This window comes from Ursus americanus, chromosome 25, assembly GCF_024610735.1.
Source record: "Ursus americanus isolate L20-20 chromosome 25, mUrsAme1.1.p, whole genome shotgun sequence".
NCBI lineage: Eukaryota > Metazoa > Chordata > Mammalia > Carnivora > Ursidae > Ursus > Ursus americanus.
In genome coordinates, this window is record NC_142151.1 from 10,515,835 (window position 1) to 10,542,497 (window position 26,663).

General features: G+C 38.4%; 1 protein-coding gene across 1 annotated transcript in view; it reads right to left on the reverse strand.

Annotated features, from left to right (window-relative positions):
- The window catches only part of LOC123781605 (ovostatin homolog 2-like), a 49,654-nt gene that overhangs the window by 9,481 nt on the left and 13,510 nt on the right, over positions 1-26,663 (reverse strand). The window contains exons 10-26 of the mRNA XM_045781219.2: positions 25,840-25,949; positions 25,344-25,502; positions 24,030-24,257; positions 23,190-23,244; positions 22,614-22,759; positions 22,078-22,227; positions 13,288-13,458; positions 12,333-12,480; positions 9,483-9,588; positions 8,834-9,062; positions 8,342-8,471; positions 5,939-6,057; positions 4,967-5,018; positions 4,124-4,207; positions 3,102-3,278; positions 2,260-2,341; positions 1,059-1,215 (exon numbers count right to left, since the gene is read on the reverse strand). Coding sequence (XP_045637175.2) covers positions 1,059-1,215; positions 2,260-2,341; positions 3,102-3,278; positions 4,124-4,207; positions 4,967-5,018; positions 5,939-6,057; positions 8,342-8,471; positions 8,834-9,062; positions 9,483-9,588; positions 12,333-12,480; positions 13,288-13,458; positions 22,078-22,227; positions 22,614-22,759; positions 23,190-23,244; positions 24,030-24,257; positions 25,344-25,502; positions 25,840-25,949 — 2,303 coding nt within the window. The remainder of the gene's footprint in view (positions 1-1,058; positions 1,216-2,259; positions 2,342-3,101; positions 3,279-4,123; positions 4,208-4,966; positions 5,019-5,938; positions 6,058-8,341; positions 8,472-8,833; positions 9,063-9,482; positions 9,589-12,332; positions 12,481-13,287; positions 13,459-22,077; positions 22,228-22,613; positions 22,760-23,189; positions 23,245-24,029; positions 24,258-25,343; positions 25,503-25,839; positions 25,950-26,663) is intronic.

Genomic DNA, 26,663 nt, shown 5'->3' on the forward strand with positions numbered 1-26,663 from the left:
TTGGGTAAGAATAGACAAACTGAAGCAGTGATCAGTGATGAATCCAGTAGGAAGAAAGTTATGGAGATGTTTTAGAAGAGAACATGAAAAACTCTCATGTTCTACATGGGAACAAGAGCTCTTCTCTACCAGGGAGCTCCTGTAGTGAAGAATAGATTTGGAATAATTTAAAGACATTTTTCTATATCACAAACAGTATAACAATTTGAAAACAATCTGCATTAAATTAAATACCACACAGAATGGCCATTTGTCCATATTTTGAATGGATTAGCTTTACGTTCCAAAATCCAAGAATAGGAGCGGTGATTAGGAAGGATACAGAGGGAAAGCCCAGAATATTTCAGGTGATATTAGGGCATGCTAAAATATGATGACCAGAGGGACTGTTTTCAGAGGGAAATACAAAGTTAGGAGAATAAAGGGCACAGAGGATGGAATGGAGGTGGACAGCTTTCTGCAAATCCAGGAAATCAGAATGGAAAATGTCTAGTGATTTACCTAAATATGGACAGGGGAAGAGAAGGCCTGGGTACTGTCAAGAACATAGTTCATTTCAGTTGAATTTTGACCTACAGCAAGCAAGGCCTTTATGATTTGACTTGAGAAGGTATTGGAAGAGTGTTTCACTGAAATGCTGTAAATTACTAGTCTTCCTGAAATTTCTTGCCATCCATAAATAGAAAGAATTCCCTAATCAGAGTGCCTGCCCCTGACATATTGTCTGCTTCCAAATTTATGCATGTTTCCTTCCAAGGTTTCTTTTCTCTTCCTTCTCTCCTGTTTTCAGTGTATCCACTGAAGGAGACTAGTTGCATGGAAGAACTAAATACAGCGAAGCAAACCACAGATTCAGGAGGAGTTGAGTCCAGCTAGGGTTAGCATGCATGCCGTGGAATGATGCTGTCGACCAGTACACCATGGGCCTATGACTCCGCAGACTCAGAAAGGGTAACAGTCACAGGAAAAATATCCCTGTTCCAGGTTAGTTAGATCAGAGATAGGAAAGGTAGGCCATGCAAAGGGGCAAGGAAAGCCTTGTTCTGATCGTCTCTCACCTCCCAGGCATTGTTGAAAAGCTTGCCATCACTTTTAAAGCAGCCATTTTTGTTCTGTTTGCTTGAAAGCCAGATTAAGGTCTCTTTCTGAACTTGTTCATCAACGTAAACATATTCCTTCATTCTCTCTAATGTCTTAAAAGTAAGAGCACTGAGCCTGCAATGCAAATCACTAGTTAGACAAAGTTAGATAAGAAAGAAATGTTCTCTACTGCACGGGTTCATCACCATTATTCCCTTTGGATAATGGATGCATCTAATTTGGCTAATGTTGACTGTAAAGAATCTTTATTGATAGTGAGTTTTCTCTTTGGGTCAATAAAATGTTACGAATATCAAATTGTAAAAAAAAAAAACGTTATTTTCAGCATGTTTACAAATAAGGTTCTTGCTTTATGGTTCATTGGATTATCTACACATGGAGATGGATTGCCCTGGGGCCTTCTAGGTTTTTTGGTTTTTATTTGTTTGTTTTTTAGAGACAGAGGGAGAGAGAGAAAGAAGGATGGGGAGGGGCAGGGGGAGAGGGAGAGGAGAGCCTGATGAGGGGCTTGATCGCAAGACCCTGAACTCATGACCTGAGCCGAAATCTAGAGTTAGATGCTTAACTGACTGAGCCACCCATGTGCCGCTGGTTTTACTTTCCTCTCTGGTTTTACTTTCCTCTCCCCTGACTCTACATGGGTCTCTGAGCAGTGTAGACTAGCCTGTGCCATTTTCCACAAAGTTAGGCTGTGGAAGTACAAGGGTTTGTCAGTAAATTATGAGACTTCTAGGCATATTGCCACGGCAGTCCAGGTATATGGGTGCATTAGAAATAGAATAATCAAACACTTTAGCTTCTCTGATTCACCTCTGTAAATTCACTTTGAAACCCACTTTGGGGGGCACCTGGGTGGCACAGCGGTTAAGCGTCTGCCTTCGACTCAGGGCGTGATCCCGGCATTGTGGGATCAAGCCCCACATCAGGCTCCTCCGCTATGAGCCTGCTTCTTCCTCTCCCACTCCCCCTGCTTGTGTTCCCTCTCTTGCTGGCTGTCTCTATCTCTGTCAAATAAATAAATACAATCTTAAAAAAAAAAAAAAAGAAAAAAAGAAACCCACTTTGCTTCCAGATCCCACCACACTCAACCCCCTTAGACCATCCCAAGCCCTCCTCAGATCACTCCTATATTACTTAAAATAAAATTTCATCTCTTACCACATGCTTCCTTTCTGATTCCTCTGCCGAAACACACTATATGAACCATCATAGTTTTTGAAAGACAACTGCTTTTGATAACCTAAAGTAAAAAATCGTAGGAAATTATCTTTTTAATCTAAGAAAACTAGAAGAAAAAGAATGGCATAGAGCAAGCCTTGTGTTTGGGTTTTAGACAGACATAAATCACTAGCTTGACCATTTCAATTTTAATTTCTGAAACTCAGGGTCTCTATTCATAGCGGGAAAAACTAACTCCAAGTTTAGAGGGTTTTACTGACAAGATATTACATGTGACTACGCCCAGCTCAGTAACTGGCACTTAACTAATTATTTAATATCTTTTCCTTAAAGTTAATTGACTTCTGTGTTAACTTTCTGAAAAGAAAACCTGAAGAAATTATACCCTTGGGCCTTTCCTTGATATCATATTTTACAAGATTTATATACCCTTTTTCTACATGCAAATCCAATCACTTCATTGCAATGGAACACCGCTGAGCAAACAAATAAAGAAATTGATAGATGAACAATTTATAGCTACAGTAGCAACAAACAAGGTAGCTGGGCAAAATATTCAGATTAAAAAAACTGGGCTCATAATTTGAAATGTTATTGTTCTGAATAATGAAGCCAAATGACCACACTGATATTGAAGCAAAAAAAAAAAAAAAAAAGAAAAAGAAAAAGAAAGAATAGTGAGGACTCAGAGCACCCCAGTCCAGAGTACAGATCCACTTTCTCCCCACGAGAATACCTTATAATAACAACTATATGACATCTTAGTATTAGTAACAATTGGTTTTATTTTTTATGGGCAGAAATTACTTAAGTGGTCTCACCGTTAGACAAGAAAAAGAAAGCCTTAGATTTAACTTCCTCTGTCAACTGTTTAGTAGATTTCAGATAGTCAAGGACATAGGTGTCCGATGCTAGTAGGGCAACATTCTGCTCTCCACATCCGGAGGGCATTTGGAGAAGATTCTCCAGATTTTGCATCGCAAGTCCTAAAATATCCCCTAAAAATAAGAAAAGCAGAAGGTTACTACTGCTTCTAGTTGGCATCTCAGCATTAATAACTGTGGATAAAAGAGGCATAGTGGAAGAAGGAAATATTTAAAATTGCATTTAAAAGGTGGAGACAAGGAAAGTTTTCATGAGACAATTCTAAAGAGGAGATAGGCATGAAGGTGAAATTAAAGGAGTTTCCGTTATGAAAAATATTTCTGACAATCTCATTATCAGAGAGAGGGGGAGATTAGAAAAGTGTGTGTTCGTTTGCTTGTTTGTCATTATTATTATGCAAGAGTTTTCCTGTTACTGAGGAAATTCCCACTATCTTTTAACAAGCAGAGTTTATTTTGATTCTTCAAAAGGGAATTTAAGGGGCGCCTGGGTGGCTCAGTCAGTTAAGCATCTGCCTTTGGCTCAAGTCATGATGGTATCCAGCCCCAAGTCAGGCTCCCCAGTGGGGAACCGGCTTCTCCCTCTCCGTCTGCCTGCTTCTCCCACTCCCCCTGCTTGTGCTCTCTCTCTCTGTCAAATGAATAAATAGTCTTTAAAAGAAAAGGGAATTTAATATTTCAGATGAATGAGCTATATAATAGAAGCCTTTGTTTTCTAAATGCCAGCTATCATCCAGCAAAACAAGCGTTTCCTAGGGACATAGATTTGAAAACGGTACTGTAATCCCTTCGGATCCCACATGGAAACAGGCATAGGGGATGACATTCAGCAGTACTTCCCTCCAACTAATACTTTAGAAAAACCTCTCCATCCTGTTATTGTAAGGATTATTATTTTGTAAGATTACCTCAATCAAAGTTTTCAAATCATCGTGAAAGACAAGATTTAACCGACTTACCCACAACCGTGAAAAAGGCCCTGGTGGATCCTTCCACCACCCTGTCTGGCAAGTCCAAAACTACCTGCGTGGAGGCTTTGGTTCCTAGAAAGAAAATATTGATAAAAAAGATAATGTGATAACTTTCCTTTATAAACAATAGCAGATGCGTGGGACAAACATATTAGGAAATAGATTCCAGTATTTACTTTTATCTTGCAAGGTGCTTGTTAGAAAAGATGAAACTGACATCTCTGATCTAGTTTAGAATAACAGGACATTCAGAAAATGGTATATAAATGTGTGTATTGGATAATGGCCCTTATTTACCACTAGTTTAGTGCCTCAACTATGTATGTATGTAAAAAAAGGCAAAAAACAACTGACTATGACATATAAAACAGCACCCACAAAAGGGAAAGCTTGGAGACTCCCACTAAAATCAGGTCATCATCAGCAAGATGGCCACCAAGGAGGCGACTGAGGGGCGGTGATGCAGCTCTCAGTTGCTTTATCCCGACAGTACAATGGACATAATCCTGATCTTCCTCTGTCCAATACTGTACCGCGATCATGACGAGAGGAGCCAAAAATACATGAGATGGGAAAAATGGGCTGAGGCAGACCAATGTCATAGGTGAACGAAAAAAAAAATCTCATAAATAAATATACTTTTTTGTTAGCCAAAATTATATAGTGAAGATAGGGCATGAAATGAAGTAACCCTCCACTGGGTACTTAAAAGCAAATCACTGAAAAGACTCAGTATGGCAAAGGAACCAATGTGGAAGGAGAGGAAATAAACTGACCCTGTTGATAATTTTTTCTTTGGGACTAATTTGACCACCTAAAAGATCCTCTTACCTTTTGTACAGATAAGGAAACTTTGAGTCATTTCTTTTTCAATCCCTTCAGGCTGTCAAAGAGTAAACAAAAACAAGCACAAAATAATGAGGCCGGGTCACCTTCCCCGTAGGGAACATAATCAAACGTCAGCTCATGGAGGCCTGGCTGGTGCAGGTTTGTCTCTGGGAGATGATGTATTCAGCCTCCCCCATCTGTTTAAATTTGAAAGTCACTGTACATTGCCAAGATCCACTTTAGACCCTGTGTTCCCGTATTTCGGACAGAGATAACTGATGTCATTGTGGGACACTCTCACCTCCTCTGTTCCTGTCTAACATCTCCAATAGATAAACTGAAGTGTTTTGCAGAGTAGGGACAGGCCAAGAGGCAACATGAGAAATACGCACTGACGAGTGTTAATTCTTTTTGAGGATGATGGGAACAGCATGGGAGTGTAGGACAAGCAGACTTGTCTCAGCTTTGAGAGTCAGTTAAAAAAAAGGAAGGGAAGAGCAACAGGTCTACAGGAAACATGAGTCAGTAGCAAGCAAAATAGGGGCGTTTGGGTGGCTCAGTAGTTAAGCATCTGCCTTGGGCGCTGGGTGTGATCCCAGAGTCCCGGGATCGAGCCCCCTGCTCTGCTGGGAGCCTGCTTCTTCCTCTCCCACTCCCCCAGTTTGTGTTCCCTCTCTCACTGGCTGTCTCTCTCTGTCAAATAAATAAAATCTTTAAAAAAAAATTCCATTTAAAAAAAAAGAAAAGAAGCAAGCAAAATATCATCAAGCCTGTTTCAAGTGTTGTTTTACTACCCTGAGGTCAGGTATTAATGAAAGAAAGGATGAATTTTATTGCTGTTTAATTCATATAAAATGGTATGTCTTGTGTCAAAAGTAACCATAGTCAATTAATTAAGCCTGTTCAAGAAGAAAGTCTTTTCCTATTTAACTTATTTCTTATCTGGAAGAGCTTGATAGTTTCACATATACGTACCTCTACCAACAGACTTTTGACCACAGTATCTTTCCAGTTTAGATTCTGCTGCTCAGCTCCTTCTTTTGGGCAGGCAGTACTTGGTCTGGACTCAGCAACTATAGTGATATTCACTTTACCTGGAAAACATTCCTGAATATAAGTTAAATGATAATTGGCCCCTTCTGTAATGGGAAATTATTAGAATCGAATGAACCACATCTTGAATGGGATGAACTGAATATTATCATCATTTTTGTGCTTAGACCAAAATAACTTGCTCTTTCTCTTGCCTGAAGATAATTTGGTATGTTCTGTTTTACCTGTTTCATGATTCCTTATATTAAATAAATGATTAGTTACTTAAAAAATAAAACAAACAAATAAGCAAAAAGCAGAATCAGACCTATAAATACAGAGAACAAAAAGATGGTTGCCAGAGGGAAGGGGGTGGGGGGGATGAGCAAAATGGATGAAGGGGAGTGGGAGGTACAGACTTCTAGTTACGGAATGAATGTCATGGGAATAAAAGGCACAGCATGGGGAATATAGTCAATGATACTGTAATAGCCTTGTATGGTGACAGATGGTAACTATACTTGTGGTGAGCACAGCGTAACCTACAGAGATGTTGAATCACTAAGCTATACATCTGAAACTAATTAACATTGTGGGCCAACTATACTCAAATAAAAAGTTTTTAAAAACCAACCAAACAAAAATAAGTGACTCATTTACTTAATTAAAAAGTAAGAAATTTTAAGGAAAAATAATAATTTGCAAAGCCAACAGAGCCAATTCTTTGATAATTAATTGTTTATAAAGGTTACATATGCCAATATGGGGACACAACATCAAATAATCAGGACTCTTAAATTCTCCCAAATTTGAACAAACAAAAATGTAAAATATGACATAGTGGAAAGGGCATTGGATTTAAATTAGTGCTAGCAAGGAATCCATTTTTTTTTTAACTTCTCGTGAATCATAGGTCATGCAATTAAAACCCATCCTCAGTTTCCTTACTTGTAAATATTAGAAGATTGAAAAGGAGATTTCTTTTGGTTGACTGTTACTGTATGCCTATACACCAATATATATATAACCAATTTATTCTTGTTTTTGCTTGTTGCTGTGTTTTGTCTCATTTGTTTCTTTTTAAGAAAGCCTTTCATTCTCCATTCTTAGAACTGTGTCCCCCACTTAAGGCCATAACACTTGCCATAAAAAATGCCATGTGGTGTTCTATCTTAATTGCCAGGGTAAGATTTCTGAAGACCGAGGGTAGTCAGAACAATTGAGAAACAAAATCTATCAGAAATCTAGTTTTAGTCAGACCAACCTCACAGATGAACAAACATGATCGCATAAATAAACTCTTTGCTGCCCCAAATAATAATACAATGAATAGGAAACATGAAATAAAGGAAATTTTAATGACAACTTTCTATGTAAATGATAATGAGTATCATCATCTACCACATCTAGCTTTTCCTGTGTACTAGACTCTTTTTAAAAGATAGGATAGTTTCAAATTAATTTTTCTATATTGCAGGTAACATGTGCATGAAGACAATACTCTTCTCAGTGTTTGACCTCCATCCTAGTGTTCAGTATTCTTGGTGTCTCATGATATGGTTAGTAAATTCGTGAATCCTGGCAATCATTGGGATTGAGGAGTAATTTTGGGATAGGTGACACCAGTTCCTGATGGTAGTTGAAAGTGAAGGAATTGGGAAACATTAATGAATATATAACGTTCTTTTAGGATATGATACATGGATTTGATAGATCATGAAAATTGGCATTTATATCATATTTCAATCACATTACACTTTTATACAAATGAATGGTGGTTTTGCTCTATAGAAGCATGAGCTACCGGACATTAGATTATAAAAACAGGGGCGCCTGGGTGGCACAGCGGTTAAGCGTCTGCCTTCGGCTCAGGGCGTGATCCCGGTGTTATGGGATCGAGCCCCACATCAGGCTCCTCTGCTATGAGCCTGCTTCTTCCTCCCCCACTCCCCCTGCTTGTGTTCCCTCTCTCGCTGGCTGTCTCTGTCGAATAAATAAATAAAATCTTAAAAAAAAAAAAAGATTATAAAAACAGGATTTTTAACTGAGAATTTTAAAAAAGGAGAGGGAGAAAATTATGCTTGTATAGAGGATGTAAGGAAAATAAATGAAGGCAATAAAAGTAGGCTGGTTTTCCCCTTTACCTATTTCACCCATCCCAAGGATTAAGAGTGTGCTTATTATGATGAGCCCTGAATAATGTATAGAACTGTTGAATCACTACATCGTGCACCTGAAACTAACACTATATGTTAACTTTACTGGAATTAAAAGTGAAAAAAAAAGGTCTGAAAAAAAAAAAAGGCTGGCTTTCCATGAGAGATTGGCGTACACATAGCCACTTACCCAATGTCTTAGGTAATAGAGTCCAGACATATGTTTTCTTCTCTCCAGCTTGGATAACCTCACTGACGTTGTTTTTAGGGGTGCTGATATTTGCCTCAAAATCCTGAGATGCTTCCAGCTGAACAGAAATCTAAAAAAACAGTCATGCAATGAGACTGGCTCTCCAAATACTTTACTGTTACTAATCCTCTTCCCATCTTGAGAATATTCACTATTTTAAGTTAGCAAAAATTAAAGATACCAGATGACTTCCCACAAGTAGAAAAATAGGGCAGAACACACATCGTAATGAAATGACATTGTCAAAGCAGTCTTTAAATCTTTGCTGTGAATTAAAGCAACTGTCTTTGTCTAAGGAATACAGGAACACGTCTTATCACTTTATAGTACCATTTTGCCTTTGAGAATAAAAGACGGCAATATTCAAGGAAAATACTGAGGGATCTTTTGGCCTTGTTAGATCTTGTCTCCAGGTCAAAGGGAACAGCTTACCTCTACACATGTGGTCAGGTAGCTGAAGACATTGACGATCAGATCAGATCGTTCATTTCGAACAACTGAAAAGGGCAAGGTCGTTTCAACAAAGAAAGGCTGGGAGATTTCCAGAGTAGCTGTTGACGAAATGCCAAATCCAGCATCCCCATTCACACAGAAGCCATCTGCCTGCCACTGGGTGATAGTATCAGGGATGCGGAAGGACAGATTTGCTGAGCCTGAGGAACTGAGGAGAGATCATTGATGAAATACATTCTTTGTCTAAACGAGGAAACTAAATTTAGTCCAGAGCAAGCAAAAAGGCATTAACTGAAGGTTAAAAGTAAATGAAAACTTTTAGACGGGGCATTAGATAACAATCTTGAGAGCCGGATGTGTATGAAATTTGTCCTTAAAAATGTCCCATTTCTTTAAACACTGCATTATTTTTTTAAAAAATTGAGGCAGCTTACATCTATCTGCATGAGATTAATAAATGAGAATGCTATAGAAAAAATAAAATAAGATACATGGTCAGTACATACAAATGTATGGTATATTTTACAGATACGGTACCGCTTTCTACACCCAGGAGTAAAGTTTCAGAGATCACAACAAAAATAAAATAGAAATAAAGATATGTAGGAGAGAAAACTCAAAAACTCACTCAACACTGACGAGGTCCCATATCCATGTCTCTGGAAAGTTTGTTCTTACTGTTTCTCTTACAGCCTGTTCCACAAAGTCAAAATTCTCCTTCATGCCTCCAGAAGCTAAAAGAAAAGAGAAATGCTTTCTTTGGAGGGAGTAAAGGTATGGGCTTCAGTGACACACACTTAATTAGCCATGTCTTTAACCACACGTGCTTTGCTCCCGGGGCTCATTGCCAATAACTGTAGATCTCAACCAAGGCATCAGCATTTTGTGGTTCAAATCTCTGCCATTTCTAAAAACAACAACAAACAGACAAAAACAACAACCAGACTACATTGTTCCTCCACAACCAAATTTAGAGAAAGTGATGTTTATTCACTGGATGGAGTTTTTCATTTGACATTCTGGTGTCTGCCAGTTCCACTATGCTAACATTACCTTCCCTAAAGTTTCTAGTGTCATTAATGTTACTAACTCTAAAAAACACTTTCTTTCACTTGCTTGGCCTCTAGGCTGTATTTGGCATTCTTTTTTTTTTTTTTTAAGATTTTATTTATTTATTTGACAGAGATAGAGACAGCCAGCGAGAGAGAGAACACAAGCAGGGAGAGTGGGAGAGGAAGAAGCAGGCTCCTAGCGGAGGAGCCTGATGTGGGGCTCGATCCCAGAACGCCGGGATCACGCCCTGAGCCGAAGGCAGACGCTTAACTGCTGTGCCACCCAGGCGCCCCTGTATTTGGCATTCTTAATCACGTTGTTCTTTTCAAACAGTCACTGTTGTCAGTATCATTCTAGTTCTCTTCTGTTTTGCCATTCTCATCTGAGGATGTTTCTCCCTCTTTGACTTGTTCCTAAGAGCTCTGCTTTAGGTCCCCTTTTCTGTATTCACTGTCTCCCCATTGATAGCTTCACACGTGGTGCCGTTACAGGACTTGAGTGGATGTCCGTCCCCCCTCCCCCCACCTCTGTGTCTCCTGCCTGGACCTCTCTTCTGAGCTCCAAACTTATGTATGTCACACCCTTATGCACACATTTCTTTTCAGATGCTTTTTAGGCATTTCAGATGAAACTGTCCCAAAAGTAAACGCATTATATCTTCCCCCTGTTTCTCTCCAGTATTTCCTGTCTCCATGAAAGGTACCAAAATCCACTCATCCAAATCAGAAACTTAAGAGTTGTCCTTGATCCCGCACCCCCATCCTGCATTTCCTATCCTAACCAATCTGATGAAAACTGCTTGAAAACAGCTCTCAAATCTATCCATGATTCTCTATTGCCACTGTCTTTTTATAGTAGTCCAAGCACGCCCCTCTCGACTTAATTACTAGCATTTAGAACGTTTCATACAAACAGACCAAATCCCAACCCCCTTTTCCACAGAGCAGCCAGAGATATCTTTTAAAAACGCATATTAGATTGTTGACCGAGAACTTGTCAATAGTGCATTATTCATGAAAATGAGTTCCAAACTCTTTAAGTGCCCTCCAAGGTCTTCGTGAGCTGTCCATCCCTCTTGCTTCGGTTGCCTTTACTCTGGCCCTGGAGCCACCCTTCTGACATTCTGAAGTGCTTCTAGTTTCTTCGCTAGTCTTTCAGAATACTTCCCTCTCAGCTTGGAATGCTCTTCTGTCTCTTTTTGTGGTGCCTAATCATTCTCTTTCAGGTCTTGGAGTAAATGCTCTTTCCTTCAGGGGGATATAAGAGGCCCTGGAGAAATGTATGTCCTCTATTCCTATTCTTTCCATGGAATGCACTCTCCCAAGGCCTTTGGAATTCACCTGTTTTCACTGTAACACTTCCCTGTTAGTCTAAAAGTTCCGGGACGGTAGAGATTAAGCCACTGCCTTTACACTGTGTGACTCAGTGCCTGGCCTCAATAAATGTTTGTTGACTGAATTAACAAATGCATAACTGAAGAAAGAAGAAATTAAAATGAATGACTGGTATATTTTATCAAAAGATACTAAAAAGTTGAAATGTTTCCGATAAAGCTTATGGTGTCATCAAGTAGCAGAAACGTGGGGAGCTTCAACCTGTTGACTAGGACTCCAAAGTGAGTTCAAACTCGATTTTGTAGGGTCTCTTGACTACTCACTGAGTCCACCCTTGTATAACGTTGTCAGGCCTTTGATTTTTCTCTAGTGGTTTCTGATACTCATCTTCAGGATCAGACAGACACACTTGAATTAATGGACTAATTCAATGTTACACAGAAGGATTTAAGAGCGTTATTCAAGTATTTTCAGACCTGGAATTCAGCTTTGATTTTAGTTCTGTTTTGCTGATCTTGTTTCATTTTTCTTCTCTGACTAAATTTCTGTTTTGAAAATCTGCCTAGTGACCTTATTCATCTAAGACTCTGGCTGATTTTTGTGTTTACAGCCTTTCCAATAGAGAATGGACTAATATTTGAACACAGTTCTCTGATGCCAACTTTTTGGCTACCTGGGAGTTAAAATACCCTTTGCCTTGAGCTCTGTGTATTTTGGTTTATACATAATAAAGGTATAAGGGCCTCATCAGGACACCGCATTCTCCTGTGTCACACTCACTTAAAATGACGTCCTCCCACATCCCTACACATTGCCTGCTTCCTATGCTCTTCCGATATTGTGTTCTACCAAAAAAATAAACTTCCTTTCATAGCTGAAGCTAATTCTTCCTTTTAACAAAAACCAAAACAAACAAAAACCATTTCTGGTCTGCCTTATCCTGCTTTATTCACTTGCAGGATGTCTAGTGGTAGCCAAAAACATGGCATAATTCACACCTAAATCCCAATTTTTATAGTTTTATCCCAAAGACACCCAATTCCATTAGTTCTTTTAGCCATCTCCCAGACATAAAATTCCAGATTACCCACATGCAATTCTAGATGGGGCGTAACTGTACAACGGTGCAAATTCTTCTGAGGCTAGATACAATGGCCTAGGGAATGGCAGCCTTCCCTCCATTGAGCATACTTCCGGTTTCCGGTAATGAAGATTGGTAAAGACTTTCAGACCCATAGCCTTCAAAGAAACAAACAGCAAAAGAAAGTTGTGCATTTCTTTCATGCAAGACCTAAAAAGGCCTATCAACTATATTATAACCATAAGTAGATGATAAATACAGGTCTCCTCTGCTAACAAGGATCTGGGATTTTAGGAGTCAAGTCACCTCAATTTAATGTATGGAAAGTCTTGAATTTGGAACAAAAAATGATAAGCACTGTGATTTAGCTAGCATTTATATGCTAGGATTTGGCTATTTTAAATCATTCCCCATTTAATTCAAAGGGAAAAATACTTATGAGATAAGCACTATCATCACCCTAATTAATATCAAATACACACCCCCCCACACACCCCCACACACAATGCAGTCAGTCTTTTGGAGAGTTGGGACTTAAGCTAAAGTCTGTCTAATTATATGCCCCTTTTCCTCTGACCTCAATTATAAAGATCCTTTTGTCGAAGCCTCAGCATACATAATTGATAGCCTAGGTACAGAAGGTGCCTGGACTATATTTTAACCTCTTGATTTGACGATTTCTGCATAATATTTATTGCAATAAATTGAAAACTGTCTCATTACTTCAAACATGAGGTTTTTATAACTTCACTGCCACTTATTTATTTTTTAAAAAAGAGAAAAATTAACAAAAATTAATATCTCCTTTTTATAAGATAATTTCTGAGTGATCTTTAAACAAATTATGGACACCAATCTCCAAGAATAGGAAGAAAGGTACATAATTAATAAAACATAGATATGCATTATGAATACTAAAATTACAATTGAGATGGCATAATTTTTAAAATCTTAAATGATCTTACCCTGAGAATATTATAGATGTCTCCATCCCCATAGTTGCTTACAGGTACGTAATACAAACCATTGTAAAACATATCTTTTTGAGGAATGCAAGAGTCAAGCTTGCCATCATCAAGGTTGAGCCCATGATAGAAATAACCATATAGTTCTATATTTGGAAGCAAGCTGTACACCTATGAGAAAAATCACATGGTTCCCAATGATTTTAAGCATTTGTTTTATTTTTACAAAATTGGCAAGTTTTTTGCCATTATAATTTGTTCTTTTCTTTAAGGGCACAGGCATCACATAGAAGACATGAATAGCCATTTTTTCCAAAGAAGACATCCAGATGGCTAACAGACACATGAAAAGATGCTCAACAGTACTCATAATCAGGAAAATACTAATCAAACCATGATGAGATACCACCTTACACCTGTCAGAATGGCTAAAATTAACAACACAGGAAACAATAGATGTTGGTGAGGATGTGGAGAAAGAGGAACTCTCTTGCACTGTTGGGGGGAATGCAAAACAGTGTAGCCACTCTGGAAAACAGTATGGAGTTTCCTCAAAAAGTTGAAAAGAGAACTACCCTAAGATCTAGCAATTGCACTACATAGGTATTTACCCAAAGGATACAAAAATACAGATTCAAAGGGGTACATGCTCCCCAATGTTTATAGGAGCATCATCAACAATAGCCAAACTATGGAAAGAGCCCAGATGCCCAGTGACTGAAGAATGTATAAAGAAGATGTGGTATATCTACACAATGGAATATTACTCGGCCATCAAAAAGAATGAGATCTTGCCATTCAAAAAGGCGTGGATGGACTAGAGGGTATTATGCTAAGCGAAATAAGTCAAAGAAAGACAAATACCATATGATTTCACTCATACGTGGAATTTAAGAAACAAAACAGATGAACATATGGGGGGGAAGAGAGAAAGGGAAGCAAATCATAAGAGACTCAAAGATAGAGAACAAACCGAGTGTTGATGGAGGGGTGTGGGTGGGGATAGGCTAGATGAGTGATAGGTAGTAAGGAGGGCACTTGTCGTGTTGAGCACTGGGTGTTGTACGTAAATGATGAATCATTGAATTCTACTCCTGAAACAAATATTGCACTCTATGTTAACTAACTAGAATTTAAATAAAAATTTGAAGAAAAAACAGAGCATTGCTGTGATATTTAATCTAACACTTTTGAGTCAACTCATCCTTTCAGAAGAGGGAAACTTCAATTTTGTTTGAGGTGGTCAATGTCATGTTCATAAAACTTTTCAGTTTTGGTTCAGGACTTAGGATAGTATGTAAGCAAGAGATGCCTGAAGATCTACAGATTATTCCAAGGCCTAATTGACAGATGATCCATTGCAATTATAATGCTAGAATCCCCAACTGTCTGGTAGCTGTCTGATTCTAAATCTTCTTACATATCCTTCCAAAACAAATACAAAATCAAAGAAATATAATAACATGCATGACTGTCTTTAACATTACTAGTATATAAATAATACCATGACCTTCAAATTACTTGTTAGTAAAGAAATAAACACCAAATTCCAACAGAGCTCCGTACTGCTGCTGGAAATCTGAGGGTATGGAAAGTTGGAGAGGGAAGGCTTAAGAGAGTAAGACAAAGAAGAGATTGGATGGAGAAATGAGAGGACATACACACCAAGTCAACTCCGGATAAAGAAAGTACTACATTCAGTGTCAAAATATGGGTCATAGTTCTTAGATTCAATATATGAGACAAGGAAGGGGATTGAAATGAATGGGCTTGGAAGTGGCAGCTCCCAAAAGCATGGCTGTTGGGAATTAGATTATTAGAGAAGGTGTGATGCCCCTTGGAAAGGGAAATAAAAATATGCCAATTTCCACTCCTATTTCCATCATTAACAACACCTCTTTTAAAAGAAATTGTATTTCATTAAGATAACAGGAAAAGGCATTCATTACCCATGAACACTGTCCACAAAAATATTAAGAACTAGAGAAAATTAATTCCATACAAAATCAGGATAAGATAAAATGGAAAATGCAAATTGGAACACTTTAGCTAATGCAACTTATCTGCTAAAGTAACTACCTAACTGACTGTATAAATAAATAAACAGAAAAGCCATCCCAAAGCACTTCATATAAATCAAATAATTTTAAACACTCATTTGGGGTATTAAAAAGCACTACGAATTAGAAATTCAATAAAGAAAGAATGGAAGAATGGAAATGAACAAAACCTAGGAAGAAATAAAATGATAATTTATTAAAATCAGAAAGAGTTAAAATAATATCAGATATAAACTCTATAAGGAGCTCAAGAAAAAGCAGATCGAAAGAAAACTTTAAAAAGCAGCATAAAAGTAAAGAAAAAAAGAATAAAAATGAGAGAAGAATAAATTAAAATGAGTCATAGGCAGAGTAGTTGAATTGAAAAGCCGGCAAAGAAGATCCAATATATTTATAGAGTTTTTCTAGAAGGAGGAAAATGGAAAAACTAACATTTAAAATTATAATCCAAGACAAATTCTGGAAATAAAAGATGAATTTACACAATGAATGGGTCTACTGAGTACCTGGTAACACTTCTCCCAAACAATAGATTCTGAGAGATGTTTTACTAAAACTATTAGACTTTAAATATAAAGGAAAAAAAGCCCTCAAGACCTTCAGGAAAAAAAAAAAATTCAAATACTTTTTAAGGGCAAATGAATTAGACATGTCAGAATTCCTTTTTTTTTTTTTCTTAAGATTTTATTTATTTGACAGAGAGAGAGAGACAGCCAGCGAGAGAGGGAACACAAGCAGGGGGAGTGGGAGAGGAAGAAGCAGGCTCCTAGCAGAGGAGCCTGACGTGGGGCTCGATCCCATAACGCCGGGATCACGCCCTGAGCCGAAGGCAGACGCTTAACCGCTGTGCCACCCAGGTGCCCCAGACATGTCAGAATTCTTGAAAGCAATATTCAAAGTAAGGCAATCGTGGAATAACATTTTCAAGAAACTCAAAGAAAGGGGAAACAAGGATTTAAGATACAGATAACTTGTCCTTCCCACAGGAAAGCTTTAGTGAAACAATTGTGAATATGAGAAATTCAGGGAATTCTATACCCATGTGACCTTCTGAAGAGTCTAGTATAAAAAAGCTTTACACAACCAAAAGGTGACTGAGGAAGTGGGCAGAACTTTGTGGATATGAAGAGAAAAGGAGAATGTAAATGAGTATGTTTGGACAAAGAAGTAAGGATCCGACTTTAAAATGAGAGAAAAGAGAAAAATACAATAAAATTATGGACTGTGGTGTAGGTAATAGGGAGTCAAGGGATACTACTTAAAAATGACTGGCTAGGGGCGCCTGGGTGGCACAGCGGTTAAGCGTCTGCCTTCGGCTCAGGGCGTGATCCCGGCGTTCTGGGATCGAGCCCCACATCAGGCTCCTCCGTTGGGAGCCTGCTTCTTCCTCTCCCACTCCCCCTGCTTGTGTTCCCTCTCTCGCTGGCTGTCTCTGTCAAATAAATAAATAAAATCTTAAAAAAAAAAAAAAAGACTGGCTAGCTTTAATGATGAGGCAAGAAAAAAGTGAGCTAGAGAATTATAAAAGATATAAACACAAAGACAATCACTAAAATAAAAATTAAACCTCAGCTCGAGGCAAGAAGAAATTCGAGAACATCTGTAGCAGAGAAAAACTCAAAAAGCTAAAGAAATAAATTAAATTTAAATAATGTGCAGTAATGATAACAAAAACATGATAAAGTTGATATCTAACATATCAATCATATCAATACAAGTGAACGGACTTAATTCTCCTTAAAAAAGAATTTTTTTTTTTTTTAAAGCAAAATCCAGGGGCGCCTGGGTGGCACAGTTGTTAAGCGTCTGCCTTCGGCTCAGGGCGTGATCCCAGAGTCCTGGGATCGAGCCCCACATCGGGCTCCTCTGCTGTGAGCCTGCTTCTTCCTCTCCCACTCCCCCTGCTTGTGTTCCCTCTCTCGCTGGCTGTCTCTATCTCTGTCAAATAAATAAAAAAATAAATATAAAAAAGCAAAATCCGGCACTGTACTATATAGAAAAAAACCCATAAAATACAGTATTTCAAAATATTAAAACTAAAGGCCAGTTAAGTGAAATTAATAAGAAAGCAGAGGTTATAATTATCTTGATATCAGAAAAAGTAGAATTAGAGCCAAAAGCCATCAAATAAGAGAGAGAAGAGCACTTTCTCGTGCAACCGCCCATTGTGTAATAAAGGTGTAAGAGTTTTGAATATCTGGGCACCAGATAATACAGCAGCCACTTGCACAAAGCAGAAACAACACAAGATGCAAGGAGAAGCAGATAGAAACACTCTTAATAGGGTAGTTTAACACCCTACTCTCAGTACAAGATGGGTCAAGTGTATTTAAAAAAACAAGAACAGAATCTTGCCGTTTCCAATGATGTGGATGGAGCTAGAGAGTATTATGCTAAGTCAGAGAAAGACATACCATATGATTTCACTCATAAGTAGAATTTAAGAAGGGAAAAAGAGAGGGGCGCCTGGGTGGTACAGCGGTTAAGCGTCTGCCTTCGGCTCAGGGCGTGATCCCGGCGTTACGGGATCGAGCCCCACGTCAGGCTCCTCCGCTATGAGCCTGCTTCTTCCTCTCCCACTCGCCCTGCTTGTGTTCCCTCCCTCACTGGCTGTCTCTATCTCTGTCAAATAAATAAATAAAATCTTTAAAAAAAAAAAAAAAAAAAAGAAGGGAAAAAGAGAGAGTGAGAGCCAAACCAAGAAACAAACTCTTAACTATAAAGAACAAACTGATGGTTACCAGGGGGAGGTGGTTGGAGGATGGTTTCAATAAGTGATAGGGATTAAGGGGTACACTTGTGATGAGCACTGGTGTTGTATGAAAGTGTTGAATCACTATTCGTACACTTGAAACTAATATTGCTGTGTATGTTAACCAGCTGGAATTTAACTAAAAACTTAGAAAAAATCGGATCTTATGGATAGAAAACAAACTAATAAAAGAGACTACATCTTCTGAACTCAAGTGAAGCATTCTCAAAATCTGTTGATATACTTGGGTGCACAAAAAAATATCAGTAGTCTCCATAAAATAGAAAGATTACTGATCATGAGGCAATATAACTTGGAATTAAAGAGAAAATCCCCAAATAAGGAGGCCTGTTTACATATACATTATAGAATGTTCCACTAACTAAGTTTTCAGTGAAAGGCTATGTGCAAATATTACAGAGTTTCTGAAAAATGATGGTACAATTGTCAAAAAAATGATGGTACAATAGATCAGAATCTAAGGTATACTTTAAAAGTAGGGATCAGAGAAAAATTCATAGGTCTTAACCCTTAAACCAGTAAAAATAAATAAATGGAAATTATGCAAACTTCTAAATAAAAAAGCTAAAAATAGCATCAACGAGAAGAGTAATGGTAAAGAATAAGGATAAAAGCAAAAGTTAATGTAATAGAATACCCCCAAAATAGGGGCGCCTGGGTGGCAGAGCGGTTAAGCGTCTGCCTTCGGCTCAGGGCGTGATCCCGGCGTTGTGGGATCGAGCCCCACATCAGGCTCCTCCGCTATGAGCCTGCTTCTCCCACTCCCCCTGCTTGTGTTCCCTCTCTCGCTGGCTGTCTCTATCTCTGTCAAATAAATAAATAAAATCTTAAAAAAAAAAAAAGAATATCCCCAAAATAAAGTTGCTATGGAAAAATCAAACATGGAAAAATAGCTAAGGAAACCCTAAAACAGAAGAGCTGGGGGATGAGGATGAGGAATTGATTCCTACCCATAATTAATACACATTACAAAGCTTCCATACTTAAAACAGTGTGGTGCTGACACATCAATAGACAGACCAATGGAACAGAATACAAATTCCAGAAATAAACATAATCACCAATAGAAATACACTATATGAAAAAGGCGGTATCACAAATCAGCAAAGATAATGTTGTATCAGCTGAATAGACATTAAATTTTAAAAAGAGAGAAATTAAGAAAATGCTATTCCATAGTCTAAGGAATTAAGGTTCCCTGGAAACATAGTTATTTTTAAGGCTAGTGCAAAGAAAGTAGAAGATGGGCCCAGAACATCTTGTGCCAGAAAATTGGTGAGTGCTAAAAACAGGATCTGGCCATATCACAAGAACTTGAAGATGCTCCCACTGGAAAATTGAAGATAATTTTAACATAAAAATAATTAAGGATAGTGATGAATTATGAAATCTAAATTATAAATCTTTGAGACATAAAAATTCCTGCAACCATAAGTAAAGAGGAAGAGGGAAAATTAGCAAATCATGTTTCAACTATCCTACCAATATTGGTTTAGGTAAAAAGTATCAATGGATGTTAACTCTGAGGAAATTTTGATGAGGAGCAGGGTGGACAAATAGTCTTAATAAGCACAAATTGCTGGGGCGCCCAGGTGGCACAGGCGTTAAGCGTCTGCCTTTGGCTCAGGGCATGATCCCAGTGTTCTGGGTTCGAGCCCCGCATCAGTCTCCTCAGCTGAGAGCCTGCTTCTTCCTCTCCCGCTCCCCCTGCTTGTCTTCCCCCTCTCTCTGTCAAATAAATAAATAAAATCTTTAAAAAAAATAAGCACAAATTGCTTATTAGTTTAAGGAAGAAAATAGGCCATGGAGATAGATGGGCACACATTTATCAGATGACCAAAATTACCATCACCGATGGTAGGCACATGGATGTCGTGTACCTGGAGAAATTCACAATACCGTGTATGTGGTATTCTGGCCAGAGATGCATAATCTTGCCCCAATTATGAGAAATACCAGACAAACTTAAAATGAGGAACATTTTATCAAAAAACTACTTGGCGGGGGGGTTCCTGGGTGGCTTAGTCTGTTAAACGTCCAACTCTTGATTTCAGCTCAGGTCATGATCTCAGGGTCATGAGATTGAGCCTGCTTAAGATTTGCTCTCTCCTTCTGCCCTGCACCCCTGCTTGTACTCTCTCTCTAAAAAACAAACAAACAAAAGAACCCCAAACAACAACAATGACAGAAATAACAACAACAAAACCCAAACAAACAAACAAAAATACATGGCTTATGTTCTCCAAAAATATCAGTTTCAAAAGGGGCAAAGAAAGATTGTGTTCTAGGTTAAATGACACTAAAGAAACATGAGGACCAAATGAGCAGAAACTATTTACCCTGCACCATGAAACTCTTAGAAAAAAAGTGTATATATATTTTCCACATGTATAGATAAGCTTATCCTTTATTTGTTGATTCTTTTCTAACTGACTCTGAAATCAGTTCGAAGCTTAGCACCAAGAAGAAATTTAAATGTATTTAACTTTTACATTGGGAAAAAATATACAGTTTATGTCATGGTTAATCATGATTAGTATATTGTTATTAATTAATTTTTATAGTTTATACTTAAAACTAGACGTACTATAGAATGTTAAAAGTACAAAACAAAATTGCATTTTTCAGGCCTTCAGAGAAGAGATTTAAAAAATCGCATCACAAATGTTCATTTCGGTACAATAGAAGTCCATTTTGTGAAGTAAAAAAATATGTCTAAGTGTTAAGATTATGAACGATTTTAAAGATTTCCTTCTTTAGGCCTTTGTGTATTTTGCACATTTTCTCCACTACACAGGTGCTGTGGTTTGAAGGTGTCCTCCCAAAATACATGTGTTGAAATCCTAACCCCCAATGTGATGGAATTACGAGGTGGAGCCTTTGGGAGGTGATTGGGTCGTGAGAGTGGAGCCAGTAGAGAATGAGATTCATGCCCTTATAGAATATGCTTGAGAGATGTCTCTTGTCCCTTCCACCACGTGAAGATACAAGGAGTCTGCAAACCAGAAGGGAGACCTCACCCGACCATGCTGGCTTCCTGATTTCAGAATTTCAGCCTCCAGAACTGCGAGAAATACTTTGTTGTTTATAAGCTACCTAATTTGGGGTGTTTTGTTGTAGTAGTTCAAATATATTAAAGCAATAGGAATAATTTTAATAATAAGAAAAATTTTAAGTTATTAAAGTAGTTGTGAATAGGTTCATACATCTCAATATTTATATGTTCTTTTTTTTTTAAAGATTTTATTTATTTATTTGACAGAGACAGCCAGCGAGAGAGGGAACACAAGCAGGGGGAGTGGGAGAGGAAGAAGCAGGCTCATAGCGGAGGAGCCTGATGTGGGGCTCCATCCCATAACGCCGGGATCACGCCCTGAGCTGAAGGCAGATGCTCAACCGCTGTGCCACCCAGGTGCCCCTCAATATTTATATGTTCTTGAGATAAAAAATAAAGGGAAAATATCTAAGAGTTATTAATGGAAACAATTTTGATGTCAAAGTCGAGAATTGCTGGTCTGCAAATGCTTATGACAATATAAGATCTGTTAATAGGTAACAACTTTAGATGCTGTATCCAAACATATCCTTCAACACGGAGATTTAACTGTAGGTTTCAAGAAAAATGAAGTGTGTAACCCATGAAAGAACAAAGGAAGAAAATATTTGATATTCTCAACATGTTTCATCTCAAATAAAAACATCGAGGGCTCCCAGGTGGCTCAGTTGGTTAAGCATCTGCCTTCGGCTCAGGTCACGATCCCGGGGTTCTGGGATCAAGTCCCGCATGGGACTCCCTGCTCAGCGGGAAGTCTGCTTCTCCCTCTGCCTGCCTCTCCCACTGCTCGTGCTCTCTCTCTCTCAAACAAATAAATAAAATCTTAAAAAATAAAACAAACAAACAAAACATAAGCTGAAGGGGAGGAATCTGGATGAAAATGAGGAAATTCGAGAGCTTACACTTTCAGCTGACAGCTGTTGTTCCGCTTTCAGCAGAAGAACACTTTTATCCACAGCCCGGAGCGCACAAAACGAGTCAGGGGCTGCTTGCAGATAGAGACTGGCGTTGGAGCCCGGTAGCCCCTGCTCCTTAGAGAACTTTATGCTAACCTAAAGTGGAGGAAGAAAAGGGGAGTAAGATAATTTTAAAAATAAGTTGAATAAGTACATTTGAATACATTCAAAATAATTTAAATAAACACAATCTTTTCCAATAAAAAAATGTTTATAGATTTCTGTACCTATGTTTCTCCCGCCCATTCTCACCCTTAACTCTCCCTATGAGGACATCTTCACCATCCTTCTATCGTCTCAGGATTGGCATTGCTACCAAAAGTTACTCATTCTGCTTGGCAATTCTAATAATTTAATTATACCAACACTGACTCTGAGATCACCATGTAAAAGGTGATAGTAATCACGTAAGAAGACGACGACAGGGAGAAAACTGCTCACTGCTCTCTCGAAAGACAGGCAAAAAATAGAAGAAACATCACCTTGTTTTTAAAGCACTTGTCAACCTGGAATCTGGCACTGTCGGCCACAATTTCCCCACTGGGGTGAAGGGTGTAGACAAGCATGACAGCCACGGGAGCCAGATCAGCATCGACGTTGATGGGGAATGAGAAGTTGCCATTCCAGGCTGTGTAAATAGGAGATGTAATTAACCGATGCAGTCCCCAAAGGTCCCTGGCTCACCGATGACGCTTCGCTAAAAGAGAATGGCTTATGGGAAGGAAGAGCAAGTTGGGCTTTATTTTAAAGGCAAATCAATTAAGTAACGGGAACGATGTACACAAAAAAGACTGCATAATTGAGGCGCTGACAATATTTGGGTTTCGAACATCACTTTTCTATAATGCGCTTGATAACCTGGCAATAATATAAACAAGTAGAACTCTTTCTCTGAAATAGCTGGAAGGATACCCTGGGCCATATGACTGCTTTCCAGCCACTGATCGTTAACACTAAGTGCTCTTTCTAACCTCTTGACTCTACCCCTGTAACATTTCCTTAAAAGGAAGAAAAATGAAGGCAGGGTACATAGCAAAAAATGAATGCATTACATATGCCTTTGTTTCTGATTTCCTTCCGTCCGCTGAGGAAGATCGCTCCTTTCACCATCACCTGTGCAGAACAAAGAAAACACAATGTGGAACATCATACCATTTCACAGATATTAAAAATGGATAATGACTGGTCTAATGAGAATTCTATTCCAGAGAGAAGGTAGCGTCTAAGTGCAAGTACAAAAAGTAGACTCTGCACAACTTGGAAAACAACACAGAAACTCATGATTAATTGAATGCCTATTATGTGCTAGAAACTTGGTGAATAATACACTGTGTACTGTGCAAGGGGGTATACGAAGCTCTGAATTATTTAGACTGTCTGGCTTTGAGTGAGCCAAGTCATCTGACTTCTTCACCACTGTTCCCTTATTTGTAAGACAGAGACATCCATAGGGCAGAAAATTCTAGCTTTTTGCCTTTCAATATGCTTATCAGGACAGAACGGATAAATATGGGGACAGAACCAAAAAAGCGCATTCCTTTTACTGCTTATCAGAATGAGCTTGCACCTTACTCTCTGGTATCTGCCTAATGTTGTACTCTCATGAAGGGTCACAAATCCTTGATATGAGTTATAATCGAATACTTAAAATAATAGACTCGGAATAGTAAGTTTTTCCTCCTTAGGGAAATTGAAATTGCCTTGGATCTTTTTATGTGTTTGTTGATGTGTTCGCTTATTTGTTTCTGTTTGTTCTTAATAGATCCCATAGTATTCCCAGCAAAGTGAGAAGGTCGGCTCACTCACACACCATGGCATGACTGACATACCCGCTCCAAGCTGCACTGTGCTAAGCAGACAATTAGACAAGACCCAAGGATCCATCAACTGAGACTCACCAAATAAAAGAAGTTGATATTTGAATCATCCCCATATGCTTCCCCGTTTAGGGAGTAATGCACGGTGACAGTTTTCTGTTGATTGCATCTAAGCTGCTTTGGCTCAGGAGCAATCTTCAGGAAGCTATTGGTTCGGGAGTAAAAGCGTGAAACTGAGAAATGAGCGTCCACATACTCAGGCGCTAGCCAGCTGGAAGGATAGCAGCTCATAGGTCGAATATATGTGGCCTGATAAGAAAAGGAAAGCGAAGGACCTTAGAGCTGTAAAGACCTTTAAAGACAGGAATTATTCCAGAATGGAAGGCTTCTTATCTCTTCAAAGTAGGGAGGAATTTTAGCTTGTGGCTGACGTTTCAAATACCCAGTTTTTGGAAGTAAAATAATAATAACACTTCCTTCTTTTTTGTATACAAAACATGACCGTAATTGTATGTTTGTTTTATTAGGCCTTTGCTAATTTATTTTTACTTTGTACTTGAAGTCAGAGAATCGCCTTATACCCTGTGTCTTTCAGCTATATTTGTACACGGACAATTGTTTAACTCCAAAATTCTGTTTAAGAAGCAGAAAAGTAGGGGCGCCTGGGTGGCACAGCGGTTGAGCGTCTGCCTTCGGCTCAGGGCGTGATCCCGGCGTTATGGGATCGAGCCCCGCATCAGGCTCCTCCGCTATGAGCCTGCTTCTTCCTCTCCCACTCCCCCTGCTTGTGTTCCCTCTCTCGCTGGCTGTCTCTATCTCTGTCGAATAAATAAATAAAATGTTTAAAAAAAAAAAAAAGAAGCAGAAAAGTAGACATCATAGTATCTCCCTTACCGGTGCATCAAATGATCAAAGGGGAAAAATGGCCAAATCATCTTCATGAACTATTTGTAGTTTCTCAGAGGAAAATACTGGTTGGTAGAGACATTTTAACAATTGTACCCGGCTATTATCTTATCCTCTTGAGTAAGTATTCTCGGGTATTATTTAATGAACAAACAAACCTATAAAATACTCTAAGTATTAAAACTTTGTTAATATATATTCTTTTTTTTTAAGATTTATTTATTTATTTTTAGAGAGTGGGGAGGGGCAGAGGGAGAGAGAGTCTTTAGCAGACCCCGCACTGAGTGCCGAGCCCTAAGGGCGTCTATCTCACAGCCTTGAGATCATGACCTCAGCTGAAACCAAAAGTCTGAGGCTTAACCGACTGGGCCACCCAGGCACCCCTAAAATATATTCTTAATACAAATGATCTTTTAAGAGATTCCTAATGTTCAAAATCCCTAACACTCAAATATTTTGTGGGATCTCGTCTACTCTTTGATGTCTTACTTTCAGGTTGAACTCTTGATCGAATATATCTGAAGTGTCAATAGAGAACACAGCTTCCCCATTCTCATCTGTGGTGTAGTTTCCTATAATTCTGTTATTGAGCTCCAACTGCAATAACTTGTTCACCATCGGTACATTATCAGGACCAGAAAATTTAAGCTGTGCAAAAAAAAAAAAAAAAGCATTAATTTTTAAAACTCAAAACGTCACATTTCTACAGAGAAGGAATTTTTCTATTCCTAAATGTCATTATTTATTTGTAATATTATGAAATTCCTATAGACAAAAAGATGTTCTATTAAATAGATACATAAAATGGAAACAGCTATAATTTTATCTATCGCTTTCTTTCCCCCTGGGATTTTTCTCGTCTATCAGATGTAGTAAGGCCACAAATGTGTTATGAAAGCAGGAAAAACGTGTCCAGAAATTTTCAGAGGGCGATCCATGATCCCAGAAAATGAAACGAAAACATGTATTTTTAAGTCAGACCTACAGTTCCAAAATAAGAAATTCCTCTTCTATAGAAAGGATCCATGTTCTCAAAGCTCACACTCCCAAGCAATTGAGTGATAAAAGTAGAAGCTCTTTCACTGATCTGCACACCTGTAAGAAATGAAAAACAGTGTGAGGAGAATGCACTGCTTGATCAAGACTCTCAAAAGAAAAACAGCTTCAAGGACATGCACAAACTTCTGTACACAGAATTACATTCTTGTTTTACATTGAAAGGGGGGGTGTGGGTGCTTTGGAGCGTGTTCCAGAATACTCCATATCTATGTGGTTATAGTATACATCCAGCTGAAAAATGTTATTCATATGAAAGTATTTGAATCAGAAGCAGGAGAAAATGCTTTTAATTTCCTTCCTCTGACCATTCTATTCCGTTCTAGCTTGTAACTCCTTTTATAACACAGAATTTCAGAGACATCTCAAGAATAAGGCTTTCAATTCCTTTAAACCTTTCCTTAGCCTACCAGATAACTATGCTTTTAGACTTTTGCCAGATAAGAAAAATCTCTGAAAGCAAAGTAAATAGAAATGTGCTATGGTGTCAGCAACGCATGTGATAAGCAGAGGTAGACACGTCTCGCTGAGTTACAGTATGAATGGGACAAACACGTCTAGCTGAGTTACAATATGAATGGGACAAACACCCATAATGAATGCCACGACACTATTGATCAAGTACGCTTATACAGAGCACTTTATAAATAATATCAGCCCAACCATTTTTAAGTAACAAGAAATAATTAGTACTGAATCTGGTTTTCTCCACCCCAAATTAAATTTCACTTTCCACTTTTTCTTTTCCATTCT